The 24309-nt window shown below is 44.4% G+C and overlaps 1 protein-coding gene across 1 annotated transcript; it reads left to right on the top strand.

Annotated features, from left to right (window-relative positions):
• The first annotated feature begins 12346 nt into the window (after positions 1 to 12346).
• On the top strand, positions 12347 to 16929 carry LOC120048851. The gene is made up of 4 exons (XM_038995137.1): positions 12347 to 15604; positions 15893 to 16101; positions 16418 to 16505; positions 16680 to 16929. The coding sequence occupies exons 1-4, from the start codon at positions 12361 to 12363 to the stop codon at positions 16862 to 16864; spliced, it is 3726 nt and encodes a 1241-aa protein (XP_038851065.1). The 5' UTR covers positions 12347 to 12360; the 3' UTR covers positions 16865 to 16929.
• Positions 16930 to 24309: the final 7380 nt, after the last annotated feature.

Below are 24309 nucleotides of genomic sequence, written 5' to 3'. Positions count from 1 at the left end.
CGTATAAGCCTTGGTTTCATGCATGTTAACATTAGAAGCCTACTTTGTTTTACTCACTACTTTAGCACACTCTGCCAACCCGGATGTCTTAGCCGTGTCTGAATCCTGGCTTAGGAAAACCACCAAAAACCCTGACAAAAAAAACCTGACAAAAGTTCTGGGACACTGTAAAGTCCATGGAGAATAAGAGCACCTCCTCCCAGCTGCCCACTGCTCTGAGGCTAGGAAACACTGTTACCACCGATAAATCTACTATAATAGAGAAGCTGGCCATGCTTTCCACCTGGCTACCCCTACCCCGGTCAACTGCCCGGCACCCTCCACAGCAACCCGCCAAAGCCCCCACCATTTCTCCTTCACCCAAATCCAGATAGCTGATGTTCTGAAAGAGCTGCAAAATCTGGACCCCTACAAATCAGCCGGGCTAGACAATCTGGATCCTCTCTTTCTAAAATGATGTGCCGAAATTGTTGCAACCCCTATTACTAGCCTGTTCAACCTCTCTTTCGTATCGTCTGAGATTCCCAAAGATTGGAAAGCTGCCGCGGTCATCCCCCTCTTCAAAGGGGGTGACACTCTAGACCCAAACTGCTACAGACCTATATCTATCCTACCCTGTCTTTCTAAGGTCTTTGAAAGCCAAGTTAACAAACAGATTACCGACCATTTCGAATCCCACCGTACCTTCTCCGCTATGCAATCTGGTTTCAGAGCTGGTCATGGGTGCACCTCAGTGCACTTCAGCCACGACATCATAACCGCCATCGATAAGAGACATTACTGTGCAGCCGTATTCATCGACCTAGCCAAGGCTTTCAACTCTGTCAATCACCACATTCTTATTGGCAGACTCGACAGCCTTGGTTTCTCAAATGATTGCCTCGCCTGGTTTACCAACTACTTCTCTGATAGAGTTCAATGTGTCAAATCGGAGGGCCTGTTGTCCGTGGCAGTCTCTATGGGGGTGCCACAGGGTTCAATTCTCGAGCCGACTCTCTTCTCTGTATACATCAATGATGTCGCTCTTGCTGCTGGTGATTCTCTGATACACCTCTACGCAGACAACAACATTCTGTATACTTCTGGCCCCTCTTTGGACATTGTGTTAACTAACCTCAAGACGAGCTTCAATGCCATACAACTCTCCTCCCGTGGCCCCCAACTGCTCTTAAATGAAAGTAAAACTAAATGCATGCTATTCAATCGATCACTGCCCGCACCTGCCCGCCCGTCCAGCATCACTACTCTGGACGGCTCTGACTTAGAATACGTGGACAACTACAAATACCTAGGTGTCTGGTTAGACTGTAAACTCTCCATCCAGACTCACATTAAGCATCTCCAATCCAAAATTAAATCTAGAATCGGCTTCCTATATCGCAACAAAGCATCCTTTACTCATGCTGCCAAACGTACCCTTGTAAAACTGACTATCCTACCAATCCTCGACTTCGGCGATGTCATCTATAAAATAGCCTCCAACACTCTACTCAACAAATTGGATGCAGTCTATCACAGTGCCATCCGTTTTGTCAATAAAGACACTACCCACCACTGCGACCTGTATGCTCCCGTTGGTTGGCCCTCGCTTCATACTCGTCGCCAAACCCACTGGCTACAGGTTATCTACAAGTCTTTGCTAGGTAAGCCCCGCCTTATCTCAGTTCACTGGTCACCATAGCAGCACCCACTCGTAGCATGCGCAGGTATATCTCACTGGTCACCCCCAAAGCCAATTCCTACTTTGGTCGCCTTTCCTTCCAGTTCTCTGCTGCCAATGACTGGAACGAACTGCAAAAATCACTGAAACTGGAGACTCATATCTCCCTCACTAGCTTTAAGCACCAGCTGTCAGAGCAGCTCACAGATCACTGCACCTGTACATAGCCCATCTGTAAACAGCCCATCTATCTACCTCATTCCCATACTGTATTTATTTATCTTGCTCCTTTGCACCCCAGTATCTCTACTTGCACATTCATCTTCTGCACATCTACCATTCCAGTGTTTAATTGCTATATTGTAATTACTTCGCCACCATTGCCTATTTCCTTAACTCCCTTATCTTACCTAATTTGCACTCACTGTATATAGACTTTTTGTTTTCTTTTTTTCTACTGTATTATTGACTGTATGTTTTGTTTATTCCATGTGTAACTCTGTGTTGTTGTATGTGTCAAATTGCTATGCTTTATCTTGGCCAGGTCGCAGTTGCAAATGAGAACTTGTTCTCAACTAGCCTACCTGGTTAAATAAAGGTGAAAAAAATTATGTTCAGGCGTACCACTGGTCTCCTATAGAACATTGATTATATTAAGAGTGTATCTATTCAGGGGTACCACTGGACTTTGCTTGAGACTGTGTTTGTGTTTCTATTCAGGCATACCACGGCCACCACCATGCTATGGAGGTCCTGGTTCAGTCTCTGCTGGATCTAGACGTGAGGGACAGCCAGGGGCGCCATGTGGAGTGTGTTGACGTCCTCATCAACCAGGGAGCCTCCATCCTGGTTAAAGACTTCTGAAGAGGGGGTCCATGAAGAGGACCCACATCCACGCTGCAGGTACACATAGGATATCACATAGAGATTCTGTAATTAAAACGTTTTCCTGACCAAGATGGCCATTTGTTTGGTCATGTTGCTAGGACGACAATGTCCACTCTAGGGATGTTACATGGTATAGTGTGAACATGCCCACTAGACACTGATCTAAGGTCATTTTTTGTCATGTTCTCCACTAATGATTGATGATCTAGGGAGGGTAAGCTGATCCTAGATCAGGGCACAGGGGAGACTTCTATCCAGAGCCAGGTACACAGCTAGCAGGTGACAGGCTTCGATGGCCTCAGGCCCAAAATTCTTTATTATCTGCTGTGTTAACATCATGAGGATGTCATCTACCAACACCATTGTTCTACAAATCTGTCTGTTCATGTGAAGGTTATAGTCGTCCAGCAATCTGCTCATATCCTCTCTGTTTATCCTCCTCTAGCTACCAACGGTCAATCATCTGACATTCTTATATCCTCTCTGTTTATCCTCCTCTAGCTACCAACGGTCAATCATCTGACATTCTTATGTCCTCTCTGTTTATCCTCCTCTAGCTACCAACGGTCAATCATCTGACATTCTTATATCCTCTCTGTTTATCCTCCTCCAGCTACCAACGGTCAATCATCTGACATTCTTATATCCTCTCTGTTTATCCTCCTCTAGCTACCAACGGCCAATCATCTGACATTCTTATATCCTCTCTGTTTATCCTCCTCCAGCTACCAATGGTCAATCATCTCACATTCTTATATCTTCTCCGTTTTTCCACCTCTAGCTACTGAAGGTCAATCATCTCACATTCTTATATCCTCTCTTTTTATCTTCCTCTAGCTACCAACGGCCAATCATCTGACATTCTTATATCCTCTCTGTTTATCTTCCTCTAGCTAACAACGGTTATTCGGAGTGTTTGCGTTTGCTGATTGGAAATGCTGACCTCCAGAGTGCAGTGGATGTTCAAGACGGGAATAGACAGTAACTCATTTGGGTTTCGGATACAATTCCTGAAATAAAGAGATTTTGACACTAGGGCTTCATCCCAAATGGCAACCTATACCCTACTTGATGCACTACTTTAAACCAAAGCCCTATGGGCTCAGGTCAACAGTAGTGTACGATATAGGGAATAGGTTGCCATTTGGGACTCAGCCTGGTTATTACCAGTTTGTAATATGACCTGTTGTCTTGTGTATCAGAACCCCTCTGATGCTGTCGGTGCTGAGCGGACACACAGACTGTGTGTCCTCATTGCTCAACAAGGGAGCCAGAGACAAATGGCACAGAACAGCTCTACACAGAAGGGTAGTGAGGAGAGCTGGATGTACACGCTCATACACAGAAAGAGAGGGGGAGGCTTGTTCTGATCTAGGGATGGGGCCATGGAACTACTAGGGATGGCTTTGGTGTGGGACCTAGCATGGAATATAAATTATGCCCAAATATACCTATTATGATTCCTTATTATTTAATAGATTATGAATTATTCAAATCCATTCTTGTCTCCCCTCCCTTCCTCCTAGGCGGTGACGGGTCACGAGGAGTGCAGCACAGCGCCAGCTTCCTGGTTCGGAAAGGTAAGGGGCGGAGCCCTGTCCACCTGGTGGCGACGTCCGGACACATCGTGGTGCTGGGGTGGCTCCTACACACCGCCCAGTCAGTGTGGACCCTCCCCGTCATCACAGACAACCAGGGCTACACGCCACTACACTGGGCCTGCTACAACGGTACGTACTGGACAGAGGGACAGCGAAGTGAGCCCGAGGCCACAAACAAATACACACATAAATATAGCGTGTCTTAAATCACCACAGCCAGCTTCGGGAGGGCACGAACCGAGACAGTCCGCACAGGAGCCTTAAGAGTCCCTCAGACTGAGAGAGAGAGAAAAGGAGGGAGGGAGAGGGGGAGGAACAACAGGCTGGCTGGCCCACACTCATCCTCTCGTACCACCAGGTGTCCTTCCAGCAGATACTGGACTTCAGAGGAACTGCTGCTTCTATACCCCATCTTTACCTTTACCCACAAAGGTCCTAAACGATAGAAAGTGTCCGGCCAACAGACAGACACCTTATGATGGCAATAACCTGTAGTCCAAGGGGATAGTAGCACTTCACTGAGAGCAAAACAGACAGGGATCAAAAGATGTGGAAGAAGCATTTTCAAAACCTGTTTTGACTGTAGATATTGGGCTGAGTGTTTGGGCTGAGAAAAGACATAAGGAGTGATGTTTCATTTAAGTTTCATGAGAGTGATTGTCTTGTTTATCCGCACACTAAGACAGTCAGAACGCACCTAGCCTCTTGTCTGTAATCCATGTGGGAGGAGGGGAAATCATACATTTTTTATGAACAAACATTTTAATAAAATCATTCATGTCTTAAGCTCTGTGGGAATCAAAACATCGTAGTATTTGCTCTCATGAGTAATTGTAAAGATTTAATGCATCCCAAATGGAACCCTATTCCCTATACTGAATAGTACACTACTGTTGAACAGGGCCCATAGTGGTCTGGTCAAAAGCAGTGCACTCTAAAGGAAATAGGGTGCCATTTGGGATGCTGGTTTTGCATACCGGTATGTGAGCAACAGGACTTTTTGATGGGACATATTACATTTGTGTTATTAAACCTACCTGTCCTTTGGCCTCTAGAAAGTATTTTAGAAAGTAAATGATTAATTCATGTGTTCTTTCTTGTGATATTTATGTCATCATTTTGTGCCTTCGTTAGTTACTAAGAGGTGGTTAGGAGAGTAGGGGCAGCTGTATGAGCGAAAACAATGATGCACACTAAGTACTACAACGTTTGTGAAAAGCACCGATACTATCCCGAGGCATGTGAGGTGGAAAACATGTCTCCCTTGGAGAGGAGAAACACTGTAAACCAATGGTAGGACAGCAGCAATTAGATTTTCTTCTGTTGGAAAATAAATATCTATATTATTTGTCTTTGGTCTTATAATCAATGTTTTTTAACAGGTTTTGCTTGCTTTAACTTCTTCAAAAAATGAAACCACTCAATCCTTGTATGTGATTGCATGTTCAAATCCCCGTTTTTGTCTCTTTTTGAAAATCATTTTAACTGGAAATATGTGCAATACATTTGCTATGTTCACCAAATCAGCAACAAGAGGTTCACAGGTTTTTTCGTGTCATTTTCATTCTTTTAAACGGATGAAACTAGCACGTACATATGAAATAGTGACTGAATTCGAAACTCCCATGAATTCTTTCAGTATCTGAAGTTTGCTGTATATTTTATGAGTAATAAATGTTATTTAATGATGAACTCTGGGTTATCGGTGTGGGTTATGTATTCTATTTTATTTTGCATTGCGTCCACAACATTACATTTTTAAAGGCAATAGTAGCCTACATTTGTTTACAACTCGCAGGATTTCCATGCGTGAATTTACAACCGCACAGAGCGTTGCATCAGCACGAGATTGGAAGTGCGTCAAATCTGTACAGCATTGTTACGTCATCACTGATACACGTTGAAACTGATGAGAAACCGCGGGAGCAGTTCAGTGATTCTCGCTAGTGCTGGAGGAGCGTGCATTTTGGCAAGGAAATGTACTGATTTTGCAAGGACATGGAGAATAAAGAGTTCAAGGTAGGCATGTTATTTAAGCAATAAGGCCCAAGGGGTTGTGGTATTTGGTCAATATACCACGGCTAGGGCTGTTCTTACGCACGACGCAACCCGAAGTGCTAGGACACAGCCCTTAGCCATGTGGTTGGTATATTGGCCATATATCACGAATCCCCGAGGTGCCTTATTGCTATTTATTATAACTGGTTACCAACATAATTAGAGCAGTAAAAAATACATGTTTTGTCATACCCATGGTATACAGTCTGATATACCATGGCTTTCAGCCAATCAGCATTCAGGTTTCGATCCACCCAGTTTATAATTATTTTTAAATCCCCATTTATATTAATGACTGTGGATTAAATATTGTTAAATAAATAAAATTATGTGCTATTCATTCTGTAATATCAAACTACAAAGTCTATGGCCGGGGAGTCATGAGAGTTGGCTAAAGGTACAGTAGAATCTGTTGTGGGTCAAAGGTTGTTATGACACCACCTTCACATTTCCGTCCTAAATGGCACCCTTGTTCCCTATGTAGGCTAGTGCACTACTTTTTACTAAGATCCATACACACTGGTTGGCTGACGTCACGAAAAACATGCGTGCTCATCAATGGCCGGAATGCGTGTATCTTGTTATGACTCTAAACCTCAGCTAGCAAGTGCTCATTATGCAAATGTATTTGTTTGCAATTAACATTTAGAGACTAAATATAGTTTACATGTTGTCAACGTTCTAAGCGAACCCTGTCTATTTACCCTGTCTATTTTACCCACAGTTACTTGCCAGTGTTGTTGCTAAACAACCAACCCGTCTATATAGCCCCACAGTGGAGGTGTCATAATACCCATAAAACCTAGCGGTCAAACAGGGAGGGAAATGGTTCCAATCGTTTTTCCACATAAAATAAGGGCTGTGTTTAATGTGGGTTTACCGTGGTGTGACATTTTTATAACCATGTAAAGCTCTCATGGACAAGGTGACTTTTAGCAATACATTTGGCTCTATTTACTCTCAGATTCGAAATTTCTAATTAGCATCAAAGTAGACATGCAACACTACAAATCCCTGCAAGCTCCTAAACGTAATTTCTAGCTGACACCTTTGCTAACAGGTATTGTGTCAATTTAAAACTTGCACTAAACAGTTCACAGAATTGTCAATTTAAAGAAATGTTGCCAATGTATTAATTACTACATTTAGCTAACATTAGATAGTTAGTCAAGAGATTCTTACCTTTGCCTCGATCAGCATGATCATCGTGGCATTTGAAATTCTTTATGATAGCCACATTAGCAGCTAATTAGCGTTTCATTTTGGGGGGGTAAATACAGGTGAATATATTGATAAAAGTCACCTTGTCCTAGAGAGATTTACACAGTTATCAAAATGGTAAGCCTACCTGAAACACAGCCCTTATTTTAAGTGTTTCTAAAATCCACTATGGGAAAAATGTATGGTGGAAAAACAATTGGAACCATTTCCCTGTTTGACTACTAGGTTTTATGGGGATTTTGACTCATTACTGTGGCACTCTATAGGGCTCCGGCCAAAAGAAGTGCACTATATTGGAAATAGGGTGCTATTTCGGACACAAGCATAGATATGATGCATTATGATGTGACCGTAGAAATAGAATCACTAGAAAGGATAGAGCCTCTGACCATGGCAATTTGACTGGTAAACTGAACTGTACACCTGACATGATGTTCTGGTGATTCTATTTCTATGCATATGATGCATTATGATGTGACAATGAGTGTTGGGTTAATGGTGCTTTCAAGGCAAGTGATCTTGGTCAAATCATGACTTCCATGGTCTTTAGGTCGGAAAGTTGGAGCTCTAAAAAGATGCCAGAGTTTCCGACTTTATTTAATTACATTTTTAGTCATTTTTTTGTGATATCCAATTGGTAGTTACGATCTAGTCTCATCGCTGCAACTTCCCAACGGGCTCGGGAGAGGTAAAGGTCGAGTCAGGAGTCCTCCGAAACATGACACGCCAAGCCGCGCTGCTTCTGACTTGGAAATCCAAGTTGGATGACTGTTGAAAACGATTTTTCCCTGTCGGAGTTAGTTTTTTCCCCCCGGTTGTCTTGAACGCACTGAAGTCGGAAGTCAGAGAGTTCCCAGTTGTTTTCAACACGGCTAAAGGCGACACAGTAGGTGACATCCAAACATGACTTTGTCCTGTCTTTCAGGAGTCAGAGGTCAGTGGGAATGACCTCACCCTCATAGACCTGGATGACCCCATCAATGACGGTGATGTTATGAAGGAAGACAGGTAAGTGATTTACACTAATGACACATTTGTGACTGGTTACAGGATCACGTAGGCCTACAAATACAGATTCTGTAGTAGGTCAAAGGTCCTATGGAGAGGTAGGCCCAGAGCCATGTATTTAGAGAGATGGGACATCTATCTGCATTATGTTGCATTTACATCAATATGTATACATTATATGACACAGTATAATCAAAGATATCCATATGAGAGCTGGCTCCCCATGTGCAATATTGACATTTTAAACAATAATATGTAACTGAACATCTATTTTATAATTGACTTATTGGGTAAATGAAAGGCTCAAAGGCGCTAACATGGAGTCCTTTCTAAAAGTTTGCCAAATTCTCTAAATACTGTATATACCTCTGGATAGGCCGAGTCATCTCAGAGTATTGGAACCATATAATTCGAGTGATTCTCGGCAGGGTAGCCTAGTGGTTAGAGCATTGGGCTAGTAACCGAAAGGTTGCAAGTTCAAATCCCCGAGCTGACAAGGTACAAATCTGTCATTCTGCCCCTGAACAAGGCAGTTAACCCACTGTTCCTAGGCTGTCATTGAAAAATAAGAATTTGTTCTTAACTGACTTGCCTAGTTAAATAAAGGTTAAATGTAAGTCGCTCTGGATAAGAGCGTCTGCTAAATGACTTAAATGTAAATGATTCTATTCTAATTCTAGAATGATTCATTCTACTTCTATGATTCTAATTCTATAATTGGAACACATCCTCACACTCACATTATAGCACATTATAGTGACCTTAGAGAGATTCCTTTTTCTGTATCTAGATCTGATAAAGATCACAGAGAGGTTGAGAGACAGACCACGTTGGAAGAGGCTGTTCTAGAGACAGATATCCAAACTCTGTCACTAGAGGCTGAAGGAGAGATTGAGATGCAGGAGGCTGATCTGAAGACAGATGGCACGTCTCAGTCACAGAAGGTTGAAGGAGAGATTGAGTTGGACGATGCTGTTGCCATCCCACCTCAGTCACAGAAGGTTGAAGGAGAGAGTGAGTTGGACGATGCTGTTGCCATCCCACCTCAGTCACAGAAGGTTGAAGGAGAGATTGAGTTGGACGATGCTGTTGCCATCCCACCTCAGTCACAGAAGGTTGAAGGAGAGAGTGAGTTGGACGATGCTGTTGCCATCCCACCTCAGTCACAGGAGGTTGAAGGAGAGAGTGAGTTGGACGAGGCCGTTGCCATCCCATCTCAGTCACAGAAGGTTGAAGGAGAGATTGAGTTGGACGATGCTGTTGCCATCCCACCTCAGTCACAGAAGGTTGAAGGAGAGATTGAGTTGGACGATGCTGTTGCCATCCCACCTCAGTCACAGGAGGTTGAAGGAGAGAGTGAGTTGGACGAGGCCGTTGTCATCCCATCTCAGTCACAGGAGGTTGAAGGAGAGATTGAGTTGGACGAGGCCGTTGTCATCCCATCTCAGTCACAGGAGGTATGATGTATTGTGTTTTGTGTTTTAATGACGCATTGAAGATTAAAATGACAAATGAATTTTCAAAGCTTGAGCTAGTAAAGGTCTTCTAATCTAGGAGGCCAAAGGTGAGAGTGAGTTGAATCAGGTTGATCTGAAGACAGCCACATCAACTCTGACACTGGAGGTCGAAGGAGAGAGTGTGATGCAGGAGAGTGATGATCTACAAACAGCCGGGACATCTCAATCCCAGGAGACTGAACGAGTGGCAAAGGTAAATGCTTCCAGATAACAGTGTGTGTGTACATTTCTGTTTGTGCATGCAGACAGTAGTTCGTAAACAGACATTGCATTAACAGTGCTATGGCGAATTTGATTGAATTCCAGCCTAAGTCTGCTTTCTGTCGTCCCCATCAGGCTGCAGTGGTGACCTTCACTAGCGTGACCCGCAAGGCTGCCGCCTCCCAGACCAGCCTCACCCTCAGCAGGGGAAAGAGAAGCTACCCAGACCTACACACCTTTGTGCAGGACATGAAGGATGGGTAAGTTGCTCTTTGGCTTCCCCATGCATCCCCTAGATATGTTCCCTATTAGAGCCTTGGTCAACAATAGTTCAGTATTTAAGGAATAGGGGCCATTTGGGACGCACCCATAGGGACAATCTCAATTGCATACTCCTCACGTCCTTTCTTCTCGCCTCCTTCTCAAAACCCATTGGATGAGAAAGCCCTCCCTTTTGACCTTCTCGTCCAATGGGTTTTGAGAAGGAGGTGATGAGTCTCGGGCAAATACAAGGGACTCAACTGACCAAATGACCAATCAGGGATGTTTGGATGTGGCCTAGTTCCGTAGAGGTCCATCCATAACGTAATCTAAGAGAATAGAGGTAATGTCATGTAGTTTAATTGTGTACCTTTATTTATTTACTTTTCAGCCATTGGAATCAGCTGAGTGAGAATATGCGTGCCGGGTGAGTTATAGTCACTTCTAAAGTAGTTCATGTTGGTAAGATGGACCAAACATTCCAAACTCTTATTGGTGGAAATCGTGCAGGACCTTTAATTCAGAGGTTCCCAAACTTTTTCACTCAGGCCCCCCTTTCCAGCATTGTGGAACATCCTGAACCACTGCTTTAATTGACTAGCTTGAGTAAACACATGGTGCAGCAGTGCAGCTCCGTTAACAAACTAACTCTGTATGGTCTTTTAACATTTCAGATGAGCAGACATGAGTTTAGTGCCAGGTGCATGGATATCACAAATTGGGTGATGGAGTCTACATCCACTGTGGTTATTCCCGCCCTTGACCTCACCATGCAGATAGAGCTCTCTGATTCGTCAAGCTCTTCTGGATCAGGAAGTACTGAGGCAAGAGAAGTGACTTCTCTTGGCCGCAGCGTCAGATTCAGCTTTAGTGGAGGACCCAGTAGGCGCACCAGTTCTAGAACCACTTGCAGCACACGAACTCCCACCCCTTTCCCCTCCTCTCATAGGTACCTAACCCTATCCCCTCCTCTCATAGGTACTTACCCCTATCCCCTCCTCTCATAGGTACTTACCCCTATCCCCTCCTCTCATAGGTACCTACCCCTATCCCCTCCTCTCACAGGTACCTACCCCTATCATCTTCTCTCATAGGTACCTACCCCTATCCCCTCCTCTCATAGGTACCTAACCCTATCCCCTCCTCTCATAGGTACTTACCCCTATCATCTTCTCTCATAGGTACCTACCCCTATCCCCTCCTCTCATAGGTACCTACCCCTATCCCCTCCTCTCACAGGTACCTACCCCTAGCCCCTCTTTTCACAGGTACCTACCCCTAGCCCCTCCTTTCACAGGTACCTACCCCTATCCCCTCCTCTCACAGTTACTTACCCCTTTCCCCTCCTCTCATAGGTACTTACCCCTTTCCCCTCCTCTTCTTGTAGGTCTTTCTAAAAAAACATTATTCCCATGTCCCTTGTTATAAGTACAAATATCCATTCCAGATCCACTTAGTGAGAAATACTACTTAGATACTTCCAAATTCTTGGATCATATTTTGTATTTTGTTACCATGTACTATTCATTTCTGTTGTGCATTCTGCAGGTCCATGACTTCCTTGCTGAGTGAGGATGAAGAGCGATATGTCTCCTCACCTGAGGGTGGTGATAGAGAGATGAGACACAGACCCCACTCAGCACCACTGAGATCTGTGTTTGGAATCTCTGAGGATTCTGTCTTCAACATGGTCCAGAGCGGCCAGTCGCAGAGTGACATCGTACTGTCGTCCAGTTGGAGTAGACGGGAGAAATACAGACCTGTCAAAATACCAACGGACACCAGGTTTATGATGGGTATTGTAGAGTTGGTTATGAACCTTCTCAACTCCAGATTGGCTGAGCTAATGCGAAGTCTCAGTCAGGGAACTCTAGGTCCGCTGTCTGGTAGTTACTCAGCAAGTCAGCAGTTTGCCCAAGAGATGGTAAGCATGGTGTCTGCTAAGATGTATTCCCATGCCATAGAGCATATTGCGCATGGCCACAAGTCTCCCCTTGAGTTAGAGAGGGACCTTGAGGCCATATTGGGTCCTCTGGCTGGACAGGTTATAGTCATCATCATAGATAGCATCTTCAAGGCTAAAGCCAACGGAGGAAACAAGGGGCGAGCGACCAGCCCCTTGACCTATTTTCTCACTGCCATTTCGGCAGAAGTACAAAGCCTAGTTGTTCAGAGATCGGCTAGTAGACCGTCCACCAGACTGTCCAACAACGACCCACTGCTGAACATTTCCAAGTCAAAGGTCTTAAGATCAGTTCTGCTCAAAATGGCAGAACTCTTTGGTCAAGGTCCAAGTGAAACCTGTCTAGTTCCACTAGTCCAGAGTCAGTCCGACAACTCTATTTGCGACTGGACTCTGAATGCAGGCACCATTCATCCAAGTCAATTTCTGTCCAACAACAGAATGACAGAAGTGTCATCCGATGTTGTGGATCTTGTACTTGAGGTTTTTGGGATAACAGGATTTTTGGATAGCAGGAGCCCGTCAAGGCCACAGAGTGCCTGCTCCTACAACTCAGCTAGTGGAGCAATAGACATGAGAGCTCTTGCTGGGGACTTGGTCAGACAGGTGTCTGTCAAACTCAGACCCTTTGTCTCTGAGAGTCAACTCTCCACCATGTCCATGACAGATCTGTCATCATCTATTTCTGACTCCACCTTGAAGCAGTTGTGTTGTAGCTCTGCTGTTGCTGCAGCAACTGTCTGTCAAGCAATCAAAACGGAGCTCGAGAGCCAGAGACCTACCAACCTGTCAGCCAGAGACCTACTATCGTCTCTGGTAGAGACCATTGAGGACATGGATATCTCTGACGTCCTCCAGGGCCCGTCGGCCATTTTGGAGGAGGCTGCTATGATAAAGCACCCAGAGATGTCCACCTCGATAATATACAGGTCTTTGCTTCTCGACTCATCTCTCGCCTCCTCTAACATGGTCACTGAGAGCATTATCTTCAACAGTCCACGCCCATCAGAGGAGAATGTGAGTATTCAGAAGGTGCTCCCTTGTGATAAAGTTGACATCCTCCATGGTCAACCAGTGGAGGAGTATATCATCAAAGCTGAACAATGCATCACTCAGGTTATTCAGGATGCAGCTGTGACATATACTGGCGTGCTGGATAAAACCGACACTTGTGGGAAACTGTCGGAAGTTCTGTCTGTCTGTGTTTCCGCGGAGAATATTGAGGAAGCATCCTCTGATCTATTTGGTGGAATTATTTCCGACCTGCATGAGGTATTTGAGGTCAATAAGGCCTCCATGCGTACGAAATCAGGTCGCAAAATGTTCTGGGTGGAAGTGAGTTCAGGTTCCCAGAAGATTTATACCAAAACCCTGGACAAACTGAGGAAGCTTTTCACCTCTCACCTTCTCACTGAGGGAAAAAATACTCCTGTGCAAATTGAGCTCTATGACACTAGACTACTTGTAACTGAGACCACTGTGGAGGTATCTCCTGTACAGAAGACAGACAGTAATACCTCTTCTATGTCCTCAGCCTCAGCCCACCAGTTCACCCTCGACACCTGCACTAAAGGGGTCATCAAACAGGTGATCTCGGTGCTGAGGTTGGAGACTTCAAAGGAAGACCGCTTCGCTTCCGTTGGGGAGAACACGTCAAATGCGTCCTTCGACTTCAACCAGAAGTTGGACACGATCATTTCGAAATTGGAGGACCTCAGCATTTCGAGTGACGTGGCGTCAGCTGAGATTGCCACGCTCACGCGATCTCGTAGTGCAGCCAGCAGAACCTCTAACATTTCCATCCAGAGCTTTCACAGTGCTGAGTTCCGAGCTAAGGCCAAACAGATTGTGCGTGAGGCCATTCTCAGAGCTGCTAGCGAAGCCAACTGTTCTTTGCCACAGAGCATGCCTAGCATCACCTTCTCACACCATGTGGTTTCTACAACTGAAGATATATTGAATATGGTCATGCAAGACCTTGAAAGTGTATCCCAGTACACAGTGGAGGACGCAGACTTCTTCCCACTAGGAGAGAAAAAGCTGCAGTCCCAACTCAATCCCAGAGTTGTCTTTGACAACTCATTTTTTGCTGCTCAAATCATGTACCACAGAGTAAAGGATAGACTGAACGTCTTTTTGTCTTTTCCACCCGTGTCAGTCACCACAGCTAAAGATGTGCTGGACTCCACCCCTGTGGAGACACTCAGATGCTCGAAGTCCCCTGACACTGCTCTTGTTAAGGACAGGAGCCGCCCTCCGTCTGTGAGAAATGAGAAGCCATTTTCAAAAGTCAGTTTGACTAAAAGGTTTAAAGCCCTTGTGTCTTCGAGTGGCTCCTCCACAGACCACCATGTAATTGACACATGCAGTGAGGATGTCAGTCTGCCCACCAGGAGTATGTCAGTTGTGAGCGACACCAGTTTGAAGAGAGCCTCTCCTCTCCATGGTAGTGGATTGAGTGAAAGTTGTGAACCTCTTGTGGCTCTACAAGACGGAACAGTGGCAGTCAGCCAAGAAGGCTTTAGCAAAACTGCAAAGAAGACGCTCAGCTTGATCCTAAATGTGATCAAGTGCAGATTGGCCAACTCTGAGAGTTCATCTGTTGGGCAGAATGCAAGTGAGGAGTGTCTGATAGCCACTAATATGTTAGACTCTCTACTGGAGAGCCTTGACCTGTTGCCTGACATGAGCGCTGCCGATGAGATCACAAGGACAGAATGCCATACCTCTAACGCAATGGACAAGACAGGTTCACAGTCAGCGCTTGTGAGCCAACAAGAAATGAACATATCTGACACCGGTATCATAGTGAAAACTATAATGGACACATTGAAGGCAGATGACCCAGAATTGACTTCAGCAGAAGAAAATCTGGATAGGCTTCTGTCAATTGAAGCCCTTCAAGATGCGTCTGGCAACCTGATCGCAAAGGTCCATGGTCTCATTCAGGAGATAACCATAAGCCGCCAGCTTCAATCCATGACTGGCCACAGAAGCCTCTCTCAACCAGCGCTGCCAAAGCCAGCACTGAGGAAGCTGTCAAAGGACGATGCGTCAGAGCTCGTTTACAGCTTTGCCCACACTTCTGTTAGCAGACTCCTGGGGCAGTGTTTGGGTAGGCCTATGCCACCCACTGCTGACAGGGTTTTGGATCAGGTCATCAAGTTGATGACAAACATGGTGATGGACAGTCTGACTGATCTGTCCAAGTCTGCAATGGAGGGTGGTAAGTGAAAGTTCCTATTTTCATCTGCATAGGACTTCATTGTAACATGATGCTCAATACATTGCGTTTTATGATGTGAACTTTGCTGGATGCGTCCAAAATGGCACCTTCCATGTTTAGTGCACTACTTTTGACCCGAGCCAGACCCTATGGGCCCTGTTCAAAAGTAGTGCACTATAAAGGGAAGAGAATGTCTTTTGGAACGCAGTGACTGCTTTCCATTGTTGCGTCCTCTTCTCCCAGTTATTGTACCCAGGTCAGTCACACCAGCTTGCTCTTCTTACTTAGACACCAGCAATGCCGCAAGTGACATCACTCATGGCGTTGTGGCTGACCTTAATGCTACTGAGGAATTCCCTGCCAGGGGCCTTAGCCCGGCTGATGTAAAGGCTGACGGCATGGCCCGCCTTCCCTCTGCCAGAGGGGAAAAGACTAAGAAGAACAGGAAGTGGCGCTTCCTACCCAAAATTGGCAAGATTCCAAAGATCAGGATGAAGGTAGGGGGCTCTGGGGCTGAAATGTACCCTACAGATTCACTACACCCCTATTGTCTCTCAGCATTAGAACAATGCTGTTGTCATTGTCTTTAGGAGGTTGAGTGAGGCCGCTGTAATACAATCCTAATACACACGGGAGAGAGTCAATGTCTGTGTCCCAAATGGCACCCTATTCCCTATATAGTGCACTACTTTTGACCAGAGCTCTATGGGCCCTTGTCAAAAGTAGTGCCTTACGTAGCCAATAGGGTGCCTTTTGGGATGCATACCATATATTTTACACAGGCTCAGTTGTCCTGATGTGTTTTGTCAACAGCTGTTCAAGACAAAAGGGGAACCGAAGAGCCACCCTGAACAGGATGCGCTGCCTACCAAACGTCTCAGAGAGACTCATATTTCACAGAGTAAGTGATAAGCATCGATAATGTCATATTGATGTATCACCCTATGGCCAGCTTGTTAAAACAGTGACTACAGATACAGGTGGACAGACAGGCAGACAGACAGACGGATAGACAGGCAGACGGACAGACAAACACACACGTTCATTTTCTGATTATGAAATATTCTTATCACAGATGCTGAGTGTGAGGTTCCAGAGGTTCCATCCACTTCCCCACCCAAGGAGGACCTGACAACCACACTGGCCCCTGCTCCCCAGGAGTGCCAGTCCCGTAAACGCCCTCTCTTAGTCAGGGTGTTACGAGCTATCTCCAGAGCCGTCTCCAAACCATTCAGAGGAGCTTTTGGGAAGAAGAATTAGCCAAATGCCTGATTTTATTACTATTTTAATCAGAGCCTTTATTTAATAAAACATTACTGCATTGATTTCTGTCTATAGTAGTCTTACTGTTTGTGCAAGATAATGGTAAAGTACTTCAAACCACATAGTCAAACGTATTTATAGTGAAGCACTTCATATATGTTTTATTTTATTTATCCTTCATTTAACTAGGCAAGTCAGTTAAGAACAAATTATTATTTACAATGACGGCCTACCCCGGCAGAACCTGGATGGATAAGATGAACAGAGAACACTTTGTAACACTTTCTATGAAGCCCATATCTATAATGCATACACTCAAGTTTACTCATCATTGGGAAAGGTAGGCCAAACGGCTTTTACTTATCATTGGGAAAGGTAGGCCAAACGGCCTTTACTCATCATTGGGAAAGGTAGGCCAAACGGCCTTTACTCATCATTGGGAAAGGTAGGCCAAACGGCCTTTACTCATCATTGGGAAAGGTAGGCCAAACGTCCTTTACTTATCATTGGGAAAGGTAGGCCAAACGGCCTTTACTTATCATTGGGAAAGGTAGGCCAAACGTCCTTTACTTATCATTGGGAAAGGTAGGCCAAACGGCCTTTACTCATCATTGGGAAAGGTAGGCCAAACGTCCTTTACTTATCATTGGGAAAGGTAGGCCAAACGGTCTTTACTTATCATTGGGAAAGGTAGGCCAAACGGCCTTTACTCATCACTGGGAAAGGTAGGCCAAACGGTCTTTACTCATCACTGGGAAAGGTAGGCCAAACGGCCTTTACTCATCACTGGGAAAGGTAGGCCAAACGGTCTTTACTCATCACTGGGAAAGGTAGGCCAAACGGTCTTTACTCATCACTGGGAAAGGTAGGCCAAACGGTCTTTACTCATCACTGGGAAAGGTAGGCCAAACGGTCTTTACTCATCACTGGGAAAGGTAGGCCAAACGGCCTTTACTCATCACTGGGAAAGGTAGGCCAAACGGTCTTTACTCATCACTGGGAAAGGTAGGCCAAACGGTCTTTACTCATCACTGGGAAAGGTAGGCCAAACGGTCTTTACTCATCACTGGGAAAGGTAGGCCAAACGGCCTTTACTCATCACTGGGAAAGGTAGGCCAAACGGTCTTTACTCATCACTGGGAAAGGTAGGCCAAACGGTCTTTACTCATCACTGGGAAAGGTAGGCCAAACGGTCTTTACTCATCACTGGGAAAGGTAGGCCAAACGTCCTTTACTCATCACTGGGAAAGGTAGGCCAAACGGCCTTTACTCATCACTGGGAAAGGTAGGCCAAACGGCCTTTACTCATCACTGGGAAAGGTAGGCCAAACGGTCTTTACTTATCATTGGGAAAGGTAGGCCAAACGGCCTTTACTCATCACTGGGAACGGTAGGCCAAATGTCCTTTACTTATCATTGGGAAAGGTAGGCCAAACGTCCTTTACTCATCATTGGGAAAGGTATGCCAAACGGTCTTTACTTATCATTGGGAAAGGTAGGCCAAACGGTCTTTACTCATCATTGGGAAAGGTAGGCCAAACGGTCTTTACTCATCATTGGGAAAGGTAGGCCAAACGTCCTTTACTTATCATTGGGAAAGGTAGGCCAAACGGCCTTTACTTATCATTGGGAAAGGTAGGCCAAACGTCCTTTACTTATCATTGGGAAAGGTAGGCCAAACGGCCTTTACTCATCATTGGGAAAGGTAGGCCAAACGTCCTTTACTTATCATTGGGAAAGGTAGGCCAAACGGTCTTTACTTATCATTGGGAAAGGTAGGCCAAACGGCCTTTACTCATCACTGGGAAAGGTAGGCCAAACGGTCTTTACTCATCACTGGGAAAGGTAGGCCAAACGGCCTTTACTCATCACTGGGAAAGGTAGGCCAAACGGTCTTTACTCATCACTGGGAAAGGTAGGCCAAACGGTCTTTACTCATCACTGGGAAAGGTAGGCCAAACGGTCTTTACTCATCACTGGGAAAGGTAGGCCAAACGGCCTTTACTCATCACTGGGAAAGGTAGGCCAAACGGTCTTTACTCATCACTGGGAAAGGTAGGCCAAACGGTCTTTACTCATCACTGGGAAAGGTAGGCCAAACGGTCTTTACTCATCACTGGGAAAGGTAGGCCAAACGGTCTTTACTCATCACTGGGAAAGGTAGGCCAAACGGTCTTTACTCATCACTGGGAAAGGTAGGCCAAACGGTCTTTACTCATCACTGGGAAAGGTAGGCCAAACGGTCTTTACTCATCACTGGGAAAGGTAGGCCAAACGGTCTTTACTCATCACTGGGAAAGGTAGGCCAAACGGCCTTTACTCATCACTGGGAAAGGTAGGCCAAACGGCCTTTACTCATCACTGGGAAAGGTAGGCCAAACGGCCTTTACTCATCACTGGGAAAGGTAGGCCAAACGGTCTTTACTTATCATTGGGAAAGGTAGGCCAAACGGCCTTTACTCATCACTGGGAACGGTAGGCCAAATGTCCTTTACTTATCATTGGGAAAGGTAGGCCAAACGTCCTTTACTCATCATTGGGAAAGGTATGCCAAACGGTCTTTACTTATCATTGGGAAAGGTAGGCCAAACGGTCTTTACTCATCATTGGGAAAGGTAGGCCAAACGGTCTTTACTCATCATTGGGAAAGGTAGGCCAAACGGTCTTTACTTATCATTGGGAAAGGTAGGCCAAACGTCCTTTACTCATCATTGGGAAAGGTAGGCCAAACGGTCTTTACTCATCATTGGGAAAGGTAGGCCAAACGGCCTTTACTCATCATTGGGAAAGGTAGGCCAAGCGGTCTTTACTCATCATTGGGAAAGGTAGGCCAAGCCGTCTTTACTCATCATTGGGAAAGGTAGGATGTGTTCTGGACACATTCTTTCTGTGCTCCAGCAATTTAAGAACAGATGCCTCCTTCCATCAGCCGTATGCACCTTGTTCAGTATCTGTCACTTTACAGTACTGTAGTTCATGATCTGGTTCTACTTACTTTATGACATTCCTCCTCGTTCTTATAGGCTGGAGTAGGCTTAGTCTCAAAATAAGACCGGTTTAAAATAGTTTTAGCCTGTTAAAGCAGGGTTTCCCAAACCTTTCTTTTTCAAGGTGAAAGGGGAGGTTCGGACAGAGCTAAAGGACGTCCATTTTTTTTGCACTGATCACAGACGTGGTCAAGTGTAAATATGACTTCTTACATGAGCCTGACAGTGCATCTCACGAAAGACTGAACACTATCTCAGGCTAACATAGTTTGGAAAGCAATTGGCTATTGCTTCAAAGAGAAGACAGAGAAAAGACTAATCTGTCTTTTAGTTATCAAAATTCTCAACTTAATTGAGCGAACAGTATTTTTGCCATTGGCTATATCCCCGGTGAGTGTGCATATTCACTTTCTTTATCCCTGAGTCAGTGCCACTTGAAATTCATATTGAACAAGATTCTGCTAATCTCTATAGTCATATAAAGTGTAGTAGAATTGCATGATAAAAAATATTTTAACAAGGGGGGAAAAAAATCCTGTAAAGAGAAACATATCTGACATAGCCTAGCCTTACTCCACCACGCGCTGCATTGAACAGACGTTTTTTTGCGTCTGTTCAATGCAGCGCGTGGTGGAGTAAGGCTAGGCTATGTCAGAAGAGAGGGGGAGGCTTGTTCTGATCTAGGGATGGGGCCATGGAACTACTAGGGATGGCTTTGGTGTGGGACCTAGCATGGAATATAAATTATGCCCAAATATACCTATTATGATTCCTTATTATTTAATAGATTATGAATTATTCAAATCCATTCTTGTCTCCCCTCCCTTCCTCCTAGGCGGTGACGGGTCACGAGGAGTGCAGCACAGCGCCAGCTTCCTGGTTCGGAAAGGTAAGGGGCGGAGCCCTGTCCACCTGGTGGCGACGTCCGGACACATCGTGGTGCTGGGGTGGCTCCTACACACCGCCCAGTCAGTGTGGACCCTCCCCGTCATCACAGACAACCAGGGCTACACGCCACTACACTGGGCCTGCTACAACGGTACGTACTGGACAGAGGGACAGCGAAGTGAGCCCGAGGCCACAAACAAATACACACATAAATATAGCGTGTCTTAAATCACCACAGCCAGCTTCGGGAGGGCACGAACCGAGACAGTCCGCACAGGAGCCTTAAGAGTCCCTCAGACTGAGAGAGAGAGAAAAGGAGGGAGGGAGAGGGGGAGGAACAACAGGCTGGCTGGCCCACACTCATCCTCTCGTACCACCAGGTGTCCTTCCAGCAGATACTGGACTTCAGAGGAACTGCTGCTTCTATACCCCATCTTTACCTTTACCCACAAAGGTCCTAAACGATAGAAAGTGTCCGGCCAACAGACAGACACCTTATGATGGCAATAACCTGTAGTCCAAGGGGATAGTAGCACTTCACTGAGAGCAAAACAGACAGGGATCAAAAGATGTGGAAGAAGCATTTTCAAAACCTGTTTTGACTGTAGATATTGGGCTGAGTGTTTGGGCTGAGAAAAGACATAAGGAGTGATGTTTCATTTAAGTTTCATGAGAGTGATTGTCTTGTTTATCCGCACACTAAGACAGTCAGAACGCACCTAGCCTCTTGTCTGTAATCCATGTGGGAGGAGGGGAAATCATACATTTTTTATGAACAAACATTTTAATAAAATCATTCATGTCTTAAGCTCTGTGGGAATCAAAACATCGTAGTATTTGCTCTCATGAGTAATTGTAAAGATTTAATGCATCCCAAATGGAACCCTATTCCCTATACTGAATAGTACACTACTGTTGAACAGGGCCCATAGTGGTCTGGTCAAAAGCAGTGCACTCTAAAGGAAATAGGGTGCCATTTGGGATGCTGGTTTTGCATACCGGTATGTGAGCAACAGGACTTTTTGATGGGACATATTACATTTGTGTTATTAAACCTACCTGTCCTTTGGCCTCTAGAAAGTATTTTAGAAAGTAAATGATTAATTCATGTGTTCTTTCTTGTGATATTTATGTCATCATTTTGTGCCTTCGTTAGTTACTAAGAGGTGGTTAGGAGAGTAGGGGCAGCTGTATGAGCGAAAACAATGATGCACACTAAGTACTACAACGTTTGTGAAAAGCACCGATACTATCCCGAGGCATGTGAGGTGGAAAACATGTCTCCCTTGGAGAGGAGAAACACTGTAAACCAATGGTAGGACAGCAGCAATTAGATTTTCTTCTGTTGGAAAATAAATATCTATATTATTTGTCTTTGGTCTTATAATCAATGTTTTTTAACAGGTTTTGCTTGCTTTAACTTCTTCAAAAAATGAAACCACTCAATCCTTGTATGTGATTGCATGTTCAAATCCCCGTTTTTGTCTCTTTTTGAAAATCATTTTAACTGGAAATATGTGCAATACATTTGCTATGTTCACCAAATCAGCAACAAGAGGTTCACAGGTTTTTTCGTGTCATTTTCATTCTTTTAAACGGATGAAACTAGCACGTACATATGAAATAGTGACTGAATTCGAAACTCCCATGAATTCTTTCAGTATCTGAAGTTTGCTGTATATTTTATGAGTAATAAATGTTATTTAATGATGAACTCTGGGTTATCGGTGTGGGTTATGTATTCTATTTTATTTTGCATTGCGTCCACAACATTACATTTTTAAAGGCAATAGTAGCCTACATTTGTTTACAACTCGCAGGATTTCCATGCGTGAATTTACAACCGCACAGAGCGTTGCATCAGCACGAGATTGGAAGTGCGTCAAATCTGTACAGCATTGTTACGTCATCACTGATACACGTTGAAACTGATGAGAAACCGCGGGAGCAGTTCAGTGATTCTCGCTAGTGCTGGAGGAGCGTTCATTTTGGCAAGGAAATGTACTGATTTTGCAAGGACATGGAGAATAAAGAGTTCAAGGTAGGCATGTTATTTAAGCAATAAGGTCCAAGGGGTTGTGGTATATGGTCAATATACCACGGCTAGGGGCTGTTCTTACGCACGACGCAACCCGAAGTGCTAGGACACAGCCCGTAGCCATGTGGTTGGTATATTGGCCATATATCACGAATCCCCGAGGTGCCTTATTGCTATTTATTATAACTGGTTACCAACATAATTAGAGCAGTAAAAAATACATGTTTTGTCATACCCATGGTATACAGTCTGATATACCATGGCTTTCAGCCAATCAGCATTCAGGTTTCGATCCACCCAGTTTATAATTATTTTTAAATCCCCATTTATATTAATTACTGTGGATTAAATACTGTTAAATAAATAAAATTATGTGCTATTCATTCTGTAATATCAAACTACAAAGTCTATGGCCGGGGAGTCATGAGAGTTGGCTAAAGGTACAGTAGAATCTGTTGTGGGTCAAAGGTTGTTATGACACCACCTTCACATTTCCGTCCTAAATGGCACCCTTGTTCCCTATGTAGGCTAGTGCACTACTTTTTACTAAGATCCATACACACTGGTTGGCTGACGTCACGAAAAACATGCGTGCTCATCAATGGCCGGAATGCGTGTATCTTGTTATGACTCTAAACCTCAGCTAGCAAGTGCTCATTATGCAAATGTATTTGTTTGCAATTAACATTTAGAGACTAAATATAGTTTACATGTTGTCAACGTTCTAAGCGAACCCTGTCTATTTACCCTGTCTATTTTACCCACAGTTACTTGCCAGTGTTGTTGCTAAACAACCAACCCGTCTATATAGCCCCACAGTGGAGGTGTCATAATACCCATAAAACCTAGCGGTCAAACAGGGAGGGAAATGGTTCCAATCGTTTTTCCACATAAAATAAGGGCTGTGTTTAATGTGGGTTTACCGTGGTGTGACATTTTTATAACCATGTAAAGCTCTCATGGACAAGGTGACTTTTAGCAATACATTTGGCTCTATTTACTCTCAGATTCGAAATTTCTAATTAGCATCAAAGTAGACATGCAACACTACAAATCCCTGCAAGCTCCTAAACGTAATTTCTAGCTGACACCTTTGCTAACAGGTATTGTGTCAATTTAAAACTTGCACTAAACAGTTCACAGAATTGTCAATTTAAAGAAATGTTGCCAATGTATTAATTACTACATTTAGCTAACATTAGATAGTTAGTCAAGAGATTCTTACCTTTGCCTCGATCAGCATGATCATCGTGGCATTTGAAATTCTTTATGATAGCCACATTAGCAGCTAATTAGCGTTTCATTTTGGGGGGGTAAATACAGGTGAATATATTGATAAAAGTCACCTTGTCCTAGAGAGATTTACACAGTTATCAAAATGGTAAGCCTACCTGAAACACAGCCCTTATTTTAAGTGTTTCTAAAATCCACTATGGGAAAAATGTATGGTGGAAAAACAATTGGAACCATTTCCCTGTTTGACTACTAGGTTTTATGGGGATTTTGACTCATTACTGTGGCACTCTATA

This window comes from Salvelinus namaycush, chromosome 5 (assembly GCF_016432855.1).
Source record: "Salvelinus namaycush isolate Seneca chromosome 5, SaNama_1.0, whole genome shotgun sequence".
In the NCBI taxonomy this organism is placed as follows: domain Eukaryota; kingdom Metazoa; phylum Chordata; class Actinopteri; order Salmoniformes; family Salmonidae; genus Salvelinus; species Salvelinus namaycush.
Note: the sequence above shows the minus strand (reverse complement) of the source record. Positions and strands in the feature narration are given on the sequence as shown.